Genomic DNA, 15,191 nt, shown 5'->3' with positions numbered 1-15,191 from the left:
GCCCAGCCTCAAAGCCCAGTTAAGTCTTCAGGTGTTAACGAAGCATAACAGAAGCCAATCATTACTACAAATTTGAAAACATTTTCAGAAATTAAAAAATAATTTCATGCTAACACCATGCCATGATGCCTGACTCTCCTGTGCTTTGCAAATATCATCTCTCAGCTGTTAAGTTTTAAAAATCTACTAGACAGTGTCTCTTTCCAAATAAACACTGTTTTGTAGTTGCAGCCAGGTCATAGCAAATCCACAGCCAGCTAAAGACATGGGTGTAAACCTTTTCATCTTTCGGTTATCCACTGAAGACGGAAAACACATATACTGAAAACTTACAGAAGCAGATGAAAATTGTTTCAATACACATTGCATAGACGCTGAAGAATCCATGTGCAATTATGTAAGATCCAACAATCACTGTCTGTAAATGAGTAGAGAAAAGAATGAAGATGTCGTAAATTTGTCCAAAAGAACAATACTGCAGTTTTAAATGAAATCATGATAAGGAAGCTTTGAAGAACTCTTTGATGGAAAAGATTTCAATATAGAAATGTAAAAGATTCAATGATAATCTTTTGAGTGTATTTGAACTGAGATTTAAACAAAATGTACTAGATGGTCTGCCAGTTTTCTTTTCACTAGCCCTAATGCCTACCGAAAGCATCCCAGATCTAGGATCCTGCATACTGAGGCAGTAAAGCAGAGTTTTTTGTTTTGTTTCATCTTTACATGGAATAATCCTATTCTGTTTAAAATATTCATTTATTTTTGGCTGTGCTATGTCTTCATTGCCGCATATGGGCTTTCTCTAGTTGTGACAAGTGGGGGCTACTCTCTAGCTGTAGTGGGGCTTCTCACTGGGGTGGCTCCTCTTCTTGCAGAGTACAGGTTTTAGGTGCACGAGCTTCCATAGTTGTGGCTCACGGGCTTAGTTGCCCCATGGCATGTGGAATCTTTTCAGATCAGGGATTGAACCAGTGTCTCCTGCATTGGCAGGTAGATTTTTTTTTTTTAACCACTGAGCCACCCAGGGAGGCCCAACAGGTAGACTCTTAACTACTGGACCACCAGGGAAGTCCAGAGCATAGGAGTTAAAAGCACACACTGCCTAGGTTCAATCACAGCTCAGGCACTCATTCAACAAGTCACTTCATCTCTCTGTGCTTCCTATGGAAGATTGTTGGTGGGGAAGCAGAGAATGTAACAATGGTGTTTATGACACATGGATTGAGTGAGTTATTAATAATATACTGTAAAAGATCCCACAGGGTTCCTTCCAGGTCCTCTCCAGTTGCCACATCTATCTCCCAGTTGTTGGGAATGTAGGCAGGCAGCTGATGACTCAGCTGTTTTGTTCCACAGGACTTGCTTTTGCAGGGAACTGCCTCACTCAGGTTACACCATCATTCAGAGGGCAACCCTTGGCCAACGGCTGCCCGGTGCAGTATATGGAGGCCTAGCGCCTGTGTCAGAAATTCCTATAATTATGTCTGAGGCTTCAACTGTAATCGCAGCATGGATCAGCTTCTTTTTTTTTGCCCAGCCCTGTCCTCCTCACTTCCTTTCCAGTGTATCTCCGGAGAGCACTTCATAATAAGCCCTCTGCTTGCAATCCTCTGTCTCAGGGGTTGTTTCCAAGGAACCCAAGCTTCACAGCAGAATGAAGCTGGGCACAAAGTAAGACTAATCATGTTAGCTATCATTATTTCTCCTATTCCTTTTTGGTTTTTTATTTTGCCATCTCTCATAAATCAGAATCAATATTGCCCAGTGGCTATGGAATGAATTGTGTCCCCTCAAAATTCCTACGTGGAAACCTAATCCCCAGTGTGATGGCATCTGGGCGTGGGGCCTTTGGGAGGCAATGAGGAAACAAGGATGGAGACCTCATGAATGGTTAGTGCCCTTATAGGAGAAGATGAGAGAGGATCTCTCTTTCTACCCTGTTAGGATACAGCAAGAAGGTATGCCTTTGCAAATTAGGAAGGAAGCTCTGACTACGGACTGAATCTGTGGGCACCTTGATCTTGGACTTCTCAGTCTTCAAAACTGTGAGGAATAAACCCCTGTTGTTTAAGCCACCCAGTCTATGGTATTTTTACTGTAGCAGCCCAAACTTACTATCAGCTCTTACCAGCAAAGGTACCCAGTAGTAATTTAAAGATGTTGGTCCTTCTATAATCACTGGGAGTCTTTCGGTGAAAAGTAGAAAGGCCAGGACACCTGGAGCAAACGAATATAGCTTTTTGTCACAAAGAAGTTTTTCTTTTTTTTTTAATTTAAATTTATTTATTTTAATTGGAGGCTAATTACGTTACAATATTGTATTGGTTTTGCCACACATCAACATGAATCCACCACAGGTATACACGTGTTCCCCATCCTGAACCCCCCTCCTTCCTCCCTACCCGTACCATCCCTCTGGGTCATCCCAGTGCACCAGCCCCAAGCATCCTGTATCCTGCATCGAACCTAGACTGGCGATTCGTTTCTTATATGATATTATACATGTTTCAATGCCATTCTCCCAAATCATCCCACCCTCTCCCTCCCCCACAGAGTCAAAAAGACTGTTCTATATATCTGTGTCTCTTTTGCTGTCTTGCATACAGGGTTATCGTCTAAGCACCTGTTAAATTAAAAAAAAAAGCCTTCATTGTTGTTGTTATTGTTATTATTATTACTACTACTACTTACCTATACAGCCAGCAACTAGAATCTTTCCCAGGATTAGTACAAAGTCTGTCACTCTATCCATAACTGCAATTCTAAGAATCAGAAAAAAAAGTATAATTTTGTGTTTAACTTAGATTTGTTACTAGAAATTTATGAAAGTAAATAATGCATGAATTCATTTTGATGTGTCTCTGCTGAAATCTTACTTAGCATTTATTAAATGCAAGAAATGAAGGAACCCAGGCATGAAATTCTGACTTATTTATAAGGAAGTAAACAGAAAATGGCATTATAGGGCTGTCAGGTGCTTTTGGTGGTGTCAGCCTCTCTCACTCTAATTTGAGGACTATAGACACCCTGCATCCTGGGGATGGCTGCACTGGTTCTCTGATTTTGTTCACTCAGACTCTGTCAATTTTGGGAGAAAAGAAAAGTCAGAAATGTGATGATAGTGTTTGTGTGGGGAATTTCTTGAGCACAGGGTATAATAAAGATGAGTGAGTGCCAGTGGGTATAAAGGTATAGATGGATGATGGGAGCAACAATTCAAAGACATACAAAGAAACTAAAGGTATAAAGGAGAAGATTTAAATCTTTTAAAATAAAAGAAGATTCATGTCTAATAAAACCACCAACATGTGAAGTATAAATGCTCAAGATTCACCAAACCATCCACTGCAATGCTCAACCTGCTTACTTACTTTAAAATATTTCTCATCAGCAGATTGAAAGCATCTCTTGCTGACTTGCAGAAGTTTTTGCCGTATATTGCCATCTGAGGAAGACAGTTGATATTATTCTGATAACTTAACAAGACCAACAGACAATCCAATGACAGGAACATTAATTAATTCTCTGTCACCCATACAGTTACTCTCATTCATCTTTCCAACCTTAAGGCGTATGGGAGGCTGGGGAACCATGTATCCTCAATTCTGCACAACTCTTAGAGTCATTGACAATAAGGTATATTTCAGTTGCTATTTTCTCTTAATTCCATGGGAAATACACAAATTTAAACAGAGGTTCAGTTCAGTCCCTCAGTCATGTCCACGTCTTCGTGACTCCATGAACCACAGCACGCCAGGCCTCCCTGTCTATCACCAACTCTCGGAGTCCACCCAAACCCATGTCCATCGAGTCGGTGATGCCATCCAACCATCTCATCCTCTGTTGTCCCCTTCTCCTCCCGTCCTCAATCCTTCCCAGGATGAGCATCTTTTCAAATGAGTGAGCTCTTCTCATCATGTGGCCAAAGTAAACAGAGGAAGGTCTTCTCAAATCCCAGGTCACAGCTTGTCTTTGAAGCATTTGGCTATGATGTGTTGCTGAATAGGTGAAATGTTGTAGCATTCACATTAAAAATTCCTCTCAGGAAACCCTGTGCTTCCAATACACACTGGCTTTATTGATTAAGAGGCTCAATAAAATATTCTCACTGGAGTTATATAAATGACTCTTTGAATATCCATAACTATTTGAATCACACCATCAGACCCTATATCACTGTGATAATCAAGTGTTAATAAGGTTGTAGTTGCTAAATTTTAGAACAATATTTTTGGATCCCCTATTTTTTTAAAAAAATCTCTTTAGAAGCCTCCATATTCCTATTGGAAATAAGTAACAAATTCAGTTACATTATCAATTCCCACACATTTCAAAATAAGAATCATAGAAAGAAACAGACCCTTCCTTAAAAATGTGTAAAACCCAGAATTAGAAGAATATTTTCTTTTCATTGTGAAATCTAAACTAATTAAGCTTCCCTCCCATGGAAGTATGTCAAAGACAAATAATATTATTTTCAATCTAGCACATTTTTATATTCCTAAGGGAAATAATGAGCTTCCCAGATGGTGCAGTGGTAAAGAATCTGCCTGCCAATGCAGGAGATACAGGTTTGATCTCTGGGTCAGGAAGATCCCCTGGAGGAGGAAATGGCAACTCACTCCAATATTCTTGACTGGAGTATTCCATGGACGGAGGAGCCTGGAGGGCTACAGTCCATGGGGTTGCAAAGAGTCAGACATGACTGAGGGTATACACACACAAGGGAAATAATATTTTCCCTCTCCATAAAGGTATTGAAGGTAATAATGAAGTACAGTTAAGTTACTATCTCAGCTAGGAAAGCATAGCCCTGAATCATGCATTGGAGTCACAAATTCTTGTATCAACATGGTGATAAATTCAACTGCTTGATGTACAGTGCTTTTGAGATGGAAATACAGACATTGGGTTCGGGTGTGCAAAGAAGTTTAGTAAATAAAAATAATCTACTTACCATAACATAGGCATTTCTGTTCAAAAACTTTACTGCTTTTTCCAAACACCAGAAACAGCATCTCAGGCAGCATTTTAGGAATTTAGAAATGTTGCTCTGGGCCTCTATGAGAAGGAGATATTTAAACCTATTAATTATTTGTAGACTCTATAAATAAAAATAATAGTAAAATTTTAATTGGGCTTTTCGATTTAACTGTAGTAAAATATATATATAATTTACCATTTTAACCATATTTAAGTGTACAACTCAGTAGCATTAAGTACATTCACAGTATTGTGAAACTGCCATCACTATCAATTTCCAGAACTTTTCATCATCTCATAGAAACTCTGTACCCATTAAAACAATAACTCCTCATTCTCCCCTCCTCCAAGTCCCTGGTAACCTCTATCATACTTCTGTTTGTATGAATTTGCATCTTCTGGATACGTTATATAAGTGGAATCTTACAATATTTAACCTTTTGTGTTTTGCTTATTTCACTTAACATTAAATTATGAGGATCCATCTATTACATTTATTTTTGGAGCTGAATAATATTCTGTTGTACATATGTATGTGTGTGTATATGTGTGTGTGCGTGTGTATATATATATATACACACACATACAGTTTTGTTTTTTCTTTTACCTGTTAATGGAAATTTGGGTTCTTTCTATCTTTTGGCTGTTGTGAATAATGCTGCTATGAATACTGGTGCCCAGGTATTTATTTGAGTCCCTGCTTTCAATCTTTTTGAGTATATATCTAGAAGTGGAAATGCTGGCATATGGCAATCATATTTTTAACTTTTTAAAGTTAAAACAGTTCAACTGTTTTCCACAGCGGCAATGTGATTTTACATTCTTACCAGCAATACACAGGTGTTCCAATTTATCCTCAACCTACAAACATATTATTTTTCATTTTTTGATAGTAGCCATTCTATTGGGTATGAAGTGATAGCTCATTATGTTTTTGATTTGCATTTCCAAAATGACTAATATTGAGCATCCTTTCATATATTTATTCACCACTTATATACTTTCTTCAGAGTGATATCTAGGCAAATCATTTGCAGGAGGGACAAAGATGGCAACAAGGAGGTTCCTGAACTTCCTTCCTCTCACAGATGAACCAAACGTATAACTACACTGGGAGCTATTTCCTCTGAGAGAAATCCAGAAACAAGCTGAGTGACTCCTTCACATCAGGCAACTTAAAAACTCTAACAGTGAAATTGTAGGAAAGGCTGAGACACACTCACCATAAACCCTACCCCTGGCACAATGCCATACTACCAGGACAATACCCCCAACTCTCAGCTTCTCCCTGAGGAGTAAAGGGTTTGAGCAGCACATCAAGGATTCCAACTTTCCCACCCAAGAGACAGAGATTCCCACCCAAGAGACAGACTTCCCAAAACATTTAGCTCTGAAGCCAAAGAGGCTTATGGCCACAGTTCTATGGGACTATAAAAAACAACTATAGCAATCACAGAGACTAGCAAAGAGAAAGCAAGCAAAAATGCCCATCTTCCAGTCTTTTCCTGGGAAGGGACTGAGTGCATACTTTACAACACCCTGCCTAAAAGTTGAATTTCTAATTTGCATATTCTGGATCTACCTGTGGTCCTACAAGGAGCTAGGGGGAGCAGGTCACCAACTTCTCTTTGGCAGGAGTTTGTACACATGCCTGGTGACCCAGCTTTGTGTAGCTCTAGATAGGGCTTGTACTTATGAGTCTCACAGGACTGTAGAAAACAAAGAATCAGGTTTTAAATGGTTAAGGAGTGCCCTACCACCACTAACCACTACCATGGTTATGTATCCTGGTTGAGTGCTGAGGAAGCAGGCAAAAGCTTCCCTCCCAGTTTCTCCCTGAAAGGGGCTTAACTACACACTTTTCCAGCTGATGTCTGAGGGTTTAGCTTCTAATCAGCCTTGTCTAGGTTCTGACTGTGACTCTTCCCTTTGAGACACCGACAGGTCTAGTTACACTTTCAACTACTAAGAGCTACTTAACTATGATGGCTAGGACAATCACAAAGATTTGAGAGAATAAGAAGCTTGGGCTGGGCTGATTAATGAAGCTCATCTCCTATAGGAAACTAGTCTGTCAAATTGGGAAAAATGGCTGCTTTATCTAACGCACAGAAACAAATACAGAGAGTGAAGGAAAAAAATGAAGAAACAAAGGAATATGTCCCAAAGAAACAAACAAGATATATTTCCAAAACTGGTATTTATGAAACAGAGATCATTGACTTACCCAATACAGAATTCAAAATTATGGTCATAAAGATGCTTACCATGGTCAGGGAGCAATGAATGAACAAAATGAGAACGTCAGTAAAGAGAGAGAAAATTTCTAAAAATCAAACCGAATTTATAGAGCTCAAAATTACAATAATTGGACTGAAAAATTAAATAAAGGAATTCAACAGCAGACTAGATCTAGCGAAAGAAAGGATCAGTGAATTCAAAGACAATGCAGTGGGGTTTATCCGTTAAAGAAAGCATGAAGCTGTAAGAGACTAATGCGACACCATCAAGCAGACCATTATATACATTACAGAGGCCCCAGAGGGAGAAGAGAGAGCACAAAGGGGCAGAAAACATATACAAAGAAATAATGACGGAAAATTTCCCTAGCCTGGAGAAACAGACATCCAGATCCAGGAAGTTCAAAGAATACCAGTCTAAAGAGATCCACACTGAATCACATCAAGTTAATTTTCAAAAGTCAGGTAAAGGCATCAGGAAAGAAGAACTTCTTATATACAAGGAAATCCCCATAAGAAGATATTTTTCAGCAGAAACTTTGCAGGCCAGAATGAAGTTGAATAATATATTAAAAGTGTTGAAAGGAAAATCTGCCAACCAAGAAACTATCTATGTGGCAAAGTTATCCTTCAATATTGAAGAAAAGGTAAGAGTTTTCCAGACAAACAAAGGCTAAGAGTTCATCACCAGTAGAATAGCCTTACAATAAATATTAAAGGGAGTTTTTCAAGCTGAAACAAAAGGATGCTAATTAGTAACATGAAAATATATGAAAGCATAAAACTCACAGTAAAGGTAAATATACACTTCAATTCAAAATGCTCTAAAATTTTAATGGTAGTAGGTAAATCACTTAGAACTATAGTATAAAGGTTAAAGACAAGGTATTAAAAGGACTTTTTTATGTAAACTAAATAACTTGTTAATGGATCCACAACATAAAAAGATGTAAATTGTGATATCAAAAACATTGTAGCATAAAATATATGTGCATCGGGGATATAAAAAGGTAGAGCTTTTGTATGTATTACTAATTCACTTGTTATCAGCTGTAAGATATTTTAACTATAAGGTCAGTCAGTCAGTCAGTCAGTTCAGTTGCTCAGTAGTGTCCGACGATTTGCGACCCCATGAATCGCAGCACGCCAGGCCTCCCTGTCCATCACCAACTCCCGGAGTTCACTCAGACTCACGTCCATTGTGTCCGTGATGGCATCCAGCCAACTCATCCTCTGTCGTCCCCTTCTCCTCCTGCCCCCAGTCTCTCCCAGCATCAGAGTGTTTTCCAATGAGTCAACTCTTTGCATGAGGTGGCCAAAGTACTGGGGTTTCAGCTTTAGCATCATTCCTTCCAAAGAAATCCCAGGGCTGATCTCCTTCAGAATGGACTGGTTGGATCTCCTTGCAGTCCAAGGGACTCTCAAGAGTCTTCTCCAACACCACCGTTCAAAAGCATCAATTCTTCGGCGCTCAGCTTTCTTCACAGTCCAACTCTCACATCCATACATGACCACTGGAAAAACCATAGCCTTGACTAGATGGACCTTTGTTGGCAAAGTAATGTCTCTGCTTTTCAGTATGCTATCTAGGTTGGTCATAACTATTTAGTTATTTTACTGCTGGTGTGCTCAGTCATGGCTGAGTCTTTGTGACCCCATGGACTGTAGCCCTCCAGGTTCCTCTGTCCATGGAATTTTCCAGGCAAGAATACTGGAGTGGGTTGCTACTTCCTTCTCCTTTAGTTATTATAACTATAATATATTTTACATAAGCCTTACGATAACCACAGGGTAGATACAAGAAAGGAATAAAAAGATACCACATATAAAATGATAAAATCACAAAGAAAGAGAAGAAAAAACAAACAACTTTAAAACAGCCAGAAAACAGTTCAGTTCAGTTCAGTTAACAAGATAGAAATAAGCAAGTCTATAATTTTCAATAATTACAACTATGTAAATGAACTAAATTTTCCGGTCAAAAGACTGAGTGGCTGAATGGAAATTTTTTTAAAAGATTCAAGTATATGCTACCTACAGGAGCCTCATTTCACCTTTAAAGACATACTTAGACCAAAAGTGAAATATTAGAAAAAGATTTTTCCATGAAAATGGAAGCCAAAAGAAATCAGGTGTACCTATATTTGTATCAATCAAAAGAGACTTTAAATCAAAAGCTGAAACAAGGCACAAAGCTCATTCAGTTCAGTTCAGTCTATCAGTCATGTCCAACTCTCTATGACCCCATGGACTGCAGCACACCAGGCCTCCCTGTCCATCACCAACTCCTGGAGTCCACTCAAACTCATGTCCATTGACTCAGTGATGCCATCCAACCATCTCATCCTTTTTCTCATCCTCTTTCATCCCTTCTCCTCCTGCCTTCAATCTTTCCCAGCATCAGGGTCTTTTCCAATGAGTCAGTTCTTTATATCAGGTGGCCAAAGTATTGGAGTTTCAGCTTCAGCATCAGTCCTTCCAATGAATATTCAGGACTGATTTCCTTTAGGATGGACTGGTTGGATCTCCTTGCAGCCCAAGGGACTCTCAAGAATCTTCTCCAAAACTACAGTTCTAAAGCATCAGTGTTTTGGCACTCAGCTTTCTTTATAGTCCAACTCTCACATCCATACATGACTACTGGAAAAACCATAGCCTTGACTAGATGGACCTTTGTTGGCAAAGTAATGTTTCTCCTTTTTAATATGCTGTCCAGGTTGGTCATAACTTTTCTTCCAAGGAGTAAGCATCTTTAAATTTCATGGCTGCAGTCACCATCTGCAGTGATTTTGGAGCCCCCCAAAATAAAGTCTGTCACTGTTTCCACTGTTTCCCCATCTATTTCCCATGAAGTGATGGGACTGGATGCCATGACCTTAGTTTTCTGAATGTTGAGTTTTAAGCCAACTTTTTCACTCTCCTCATTCACTTTCATCAAGAGGCTCTTTAGTTCTTCACTTTCTGCCATAAGAGTGGTGTCATCTGCATATCTGAGGTTATTGATATTTCTCCTGGCAATCTTGATTCCAGCTTGTGCTTCTTCCAGCGCAGTGTTTCTCATGATGTACTCTGCATATAAGTTAAATAAGCAGGGTGACAATATACAGCCTTGACGTACTCCTTTCCCTATTTGGAACCAGTCTATTGTTCCATGTCCAGTTCAAACTATTGCTTCCTTACCTGCATAGATTTCTCAAGAGGCAGGTCAGGTGGTCTGGTATTCCCATCTCTTTAAGAATTTTCCACAGTTTGTTGTGATACAAAGCTCATTATACGATGAAAAAAACGTCCATTTGTGAAGAGTAGATAGAAATTATAAATATTTATGCACCTAACATTGGAGCACCTAAATACATAAAGTAGATATAAATAGATATGAAGGAAGAAATATTTAGCAATATAATAATAGCATACATTTTCAAAATTCCATTTTTATCAATGGGTTGTCCAGATAGAAAATCAAAAAGGAAGCATTGGACTTAAGTACATATTAACAAATGTTAAGATGGACTTAACATTTATAGTACTTTCCATCCAACCACAGCAGAATACTCATTCTTCTCAAGTATACATGGAGCATTCTCCAGGATAGATCATGTTAGGTCACAAAACAAGTACTAATAAATGCAAGACGTCTGAAATCATATCAAGCCTCTTTTCTAAAGACAATAGTATGAAACTAGAGGTCAATTACAAGAACAAAACTGGAAAATTCACTAATGTGTGGAGATTAAACAACATGCCACTGAATAATCAAGAGATGAAAGAATAAATCAAAAGTGAAATCAAAGAGTAACCTGAAACACAGGAAATAGAAACACAACAGATCAAAGCATACAGAATGCAGCAAAGCAGTTCTAAGAGGTAAGGTCACAGCAATAAACACTTATGTTATTAAAAGGGATCTCACACAACCTAACCTCACACCTCAAGGAATTAGAAAAAAAAAGAAACCAAGTACAAATTTAGTATAAGAAAGGAAATAGTAAAGCTCAGACTGGAAATAAATGAAAGAGACTGAAAAAACAATCAAAAAGATATATGAAAATACCAGCTGTTTTTTTGCAAGCATAGAATTGACAAACCTTTCACTAGATTAATTGATAAAAAAGGAGAGAATACTTAAATATTAATAAATTCAGAAATGAAACAAACATTATGACTGATATGTAAAGGATCATAACTGACTACTATGACTACATATGACTACTATTTTACACCGACAAATGTGACTACCTAGAAGAAGTGAATAAATTTGTAGAATCATATAACTTGCTGAACTGAATCATGAAGGAAATGAAAATCTGAACAGATCAATTTCTACTAAAGATTTTGAATCAGTAATCAAAAAACTCCCAACAAAGCAAAGTCCAGGATCAAATGGCTTTACTGGTGAAATTTTACCAAACATTCAAAGATAAATATAAATATAACTCTTCTCAAACTCTCAAACCACAGAGTTGGAGAGAACATTTACAAACTCATTTTATGAGGTCAGCATGACCCTGATACCAAACCCACACAAGGACACTGCAAGAAAAGAAAATTACAGGCCGGTATCCCTGATAAATATAAATGCAAAGATTCTCAACAAAATATTAGCAAATTGAATTCAATATGAAATTAGAAGAATCACATGCCAAAATCAAGTAGGATTTATACCAGGATGCAAGGATGGTTCACCATATGCAAATTAATAATATGTTCCACATTAACAAAAACATCTATTTCTGCTTTATTGACTATGCCAAAGCCTTTGACTATGTGGATCACAATAAACTGTGGAAAATTCTTCAAGAGATGGGAATACCAGACCACCTGACCTGCCTCTTGAGAAACCTGTATGCAGGTCAGGAAGCAACAATTAGAACTGGACATGGAACAACAGACTGGTTCCAAATAGGAAAAGGAGTATGTCAAGGCTGTATGTTGTCACCCTGCTTATTTAACTTATTCACAGAGTACATCATGAGAAAGGCTGGGCTGGTTGAAGCACAAGCTGGAATCAAGATTGCTGGGAGAAATATCAATAACCTTAGATATGCAGATGACACAACCCTTATGGCAGAAAGTGAAGAAGAACCAAAGACCCTCTTGATGAAAGTGAAAGAGGAGAGTGAAAAAGTTGGCTTAAAACTCAACATTCAGAAAACTAAGGTCATGGCATCCAGTCCCATCACTTCATGGCAAATAGATGGAGAAACAGTGGAAACAGTGGCTGACTTTATTTTGGGGGGCTCCAAAATCACTGCAGATGGTGATTGCAGCCATGAAATGAAAAGATGCTTACTCCTTGGAAGGAAAGTTATGACCAACCTAGATACCATATTAAAAAGCACAGACATTTCTTGGTCAATGAAGGTCCATCTAGTGAAGGCTATGGTTTTTCCAGTAGTCATGTATGGATGTGAAAGTTGGATGATAAAGAAAGCTGAGCACTGATGAATTGATGCTTTTGAACTGCAGTGTTAGAGAAGTCTCTTGAAAGTCCCTTGGACTGCAAGGAGATCCAACCGGGCCATCCTAAAGGAGATCAGTCCTGGGTGTTCATTGGAAGGAACTGAAACTGGAATTGAAGGAAAGAAGGAATTGAAGCTGAAACTCCAATACTTTGGCCACCTGATGCAAAGAGCTGACTCGTTTGAAAAGACCCTGATGCTGGGAAAGATTGAGGGCAGGAGAAGAAGGGGACAACAGAGGATGAGATGGTTAGATGGCATCCCTGACTCAGTGGACATGAGTTTGAGTGGACTCCTGGAGTCGGTGATGGACAGGGAGGCCTGGTGTGCTGTGGTTCATGGGGTTGCAAAGAATCGGACACAACTGAGTGAGTGAACTAAACTGAACATTAACAAAATGAAGGTGAAAAATCATATGATTATCTCAATAGATGCAGAAAAATTACTTGACAAAACTCAACCTCCTTTTGTAATAAAATTTCTCAGTAAACTGGTTAGGGAAGGCTTGAAGATAACCGAGACCATTTCTTACAAACCCACAGCTAATATCATACTCAATGGTAAAAAGCTGAAAGCTTTTCCTCTAATAATAGGTACAAGACAAGGATGCCCACTAATGCCACATTTTTTCAGTTTAGAACTTGGAACTCTCAGTCAGAGGAATTAGGCAAGTAAAAGAAATAAAAGGTATTCAAATCAGAAAGGAAGAAGATTGTCTCTGTTTGCAGATCACATGATATTACATAAGAAAACTCTACAGTCTCCACCAAAAAAACAATTAAAGCTAATACATGAAATCAGTAGAGTTTCAGGTAATGAAATCAATATACAAAAATCAGTTGTTTTTCTGTATACCAACAACTAATTATTGGAAACAGAAGTTGAGTACAACTTCATTTATAATTAACACAATAAAATAACTAGAAATAACTAGAAATGAAGAAGAGAAATACTTGTATATTAAAATTGTGAGCTATTGACAAAAAAGAATGAAGAAACAAATAAATTGAAAATATTCCATGTTCATGGATTGAAAGAATTAATATTGTTAAAATGTAATTTAATGTACATTTAAAATGTAATTCTTGAGCTTCCCTGGTGGCTCAGACGGTAACGAATCTGCCTGCAATGCGGGAGACCTGGCTTCGATCCCTGGGTTGGGAAGATCCCCTGGAGGAGGGTATGGCAACCCACTCCAGTACTCTTGCCTGGAGAATTTCCATGGACAGAGCAGCCTGATGGGCTACAGTCCATGGGGTCGCAAAGAGTTGGACCTGACTGAGTAATTAAGCACCACACAGCACAAAATGTATATAGTACCCAAAGCAATCTAAAACTTTCATACAATTCCTATCAAAATTTCAATGCCATTTTTCACAGAAACAGGAAAAGCAATCCTAAAATTTGTATAACATCACAAGAGATCCAAATAACCAAAGCAGTTAAGAAAGAGTAACAAAGCTAAAGGTCTTATACTTTCTGGTTTCAAACTCTTTTACAAAGTTAAAGTAATCAAAACAGTATGGTACTGGCATAAAAAAAGGGAGCCCAGAAATAACCCATGCATCTATGGTCAATTTTTGACAAAGAAGTCAAGAATATACAATGGGAAAAAGACAGTTTCTTTAATAAATGGTGTTAGGAAAAACAGATAACCACATGCAAAAGAATGAAATTAGACCCTTATCTTATACCACACAGAATAATCAATGCAAAATGGATTAAAGACTTGAATGTAAAACCTGAAACCATAAAATCCTACAAGAGTTTATAGTGGTAAGTTCCTTGACATTGGCCTTGGCAATGACTTTTTAGATTTTACACCCAAAAAAGGCAAATGCAACAAAAGCAAAACTAAACAAGTAGGCTACATTAAACTAAAAAGCTTCTGCACAGCAAGAAAACCATCAGAAAAGTGAAAAGGCAACCTACTGAATGGGAGAAAATATTTGCAAACCACATGTGATAAAGGGTTAATATTCAAAATATACAAAGACTTTATAGAATCCAACAGTAAAAAACAAATAACCAAATTAAAAATGTGTAAAGAACCAGAATAGATGTTTTGAAGAATACATACAAATGGCCAGTAGGTGCATGAAAAGGTGTCCAACATTACTTATATCAGAGATATGCAAATCAAAACCTCAATGAGATGTCACCTCATACCTGTTTACATATCTGTTATCAAAAATACAAGAGATACCAAGTATTGGTAAGAATGTAGTGAAAAGGGAACCCTTGTACGCTGTTTGTACGAATGTTAATGTTAATTGATGTATCCACTATGGAAAACAGTATGGAAGTCCCTTAAGAAATTAAAAATAGGACTGCCATATGATCCAGCAATTCTAATTCTGTATATAATTGAAGGAAACAAAATCACTATCTTGAAGAGATAATTGTACTCCAGTGTTCATTGCAGCATTATTTACAGTATCCAGTGTATGGAAACAACCTAAGTGCTATTCAGTTCAGTTCAGTTCAGCTGAGTTGCTCAGTCGTG

At 37.9% G+C, this 15,191-nt stretch overlaps 1 protein-coding gene across 1 annotated transcript in view; it reads right to left on the bottom strand.

Moving 5' to 3' along the window:
- SLC44A5 (solute carrier family 44 member 5) overlaps nucleotides 1–15,191 on the bottom strand; it is a 166,841-nt gene that overhangs the window by 6,321 nt on the left and 145,329 nt on the right. The window contains exons 17-21 of the mRNA XM_052638052.1: nucleotides 4,961–5,064; nucleotides 3,375–3,448; nucleotides 2,695–2,765; nucleotides 2,132–2,220; nucleotides 334–418 (exon numbers count right to left, since the gene is read on the bottom strand). Coding sequence (XP_052494012.1) covers nucleotides 334–418; nucleotides 2,132–2,220; nucleotides 2,695–2,765; nucleotides 3,375–3,448; nucleotides 4,961–5,064 — 423 coding nt within the window. The remainder of the gene's footprint in view (nucleotides 1–333; nucleotides 419–2,131; nucleotides 2,221–2,694; nucleotides 2,766–3,374; nucleotides 3,449–4,960; nucleotides 5,065–15,191) is intronic.

This window comes from Budorcas taxicolor, chromosome 3 (genome assembly GCF_023091745.1).
Source record: "Budorcas taxicolor isolate Tak-1 chromosome 3, Takin1.1, whole genome shotgun sequence".
Lineage (NCBI taxonomy): Eukaryota > Metazoa > Chordata > Mammalia > Artiodactyla > Bovidae > Budorcas > Budorcas taxicolor.
The sequence above is the reverse complement of the archived record's forward strand: the minus strand, read 5'-3'. Positions and strand labels throughout refer to the sequence as shown.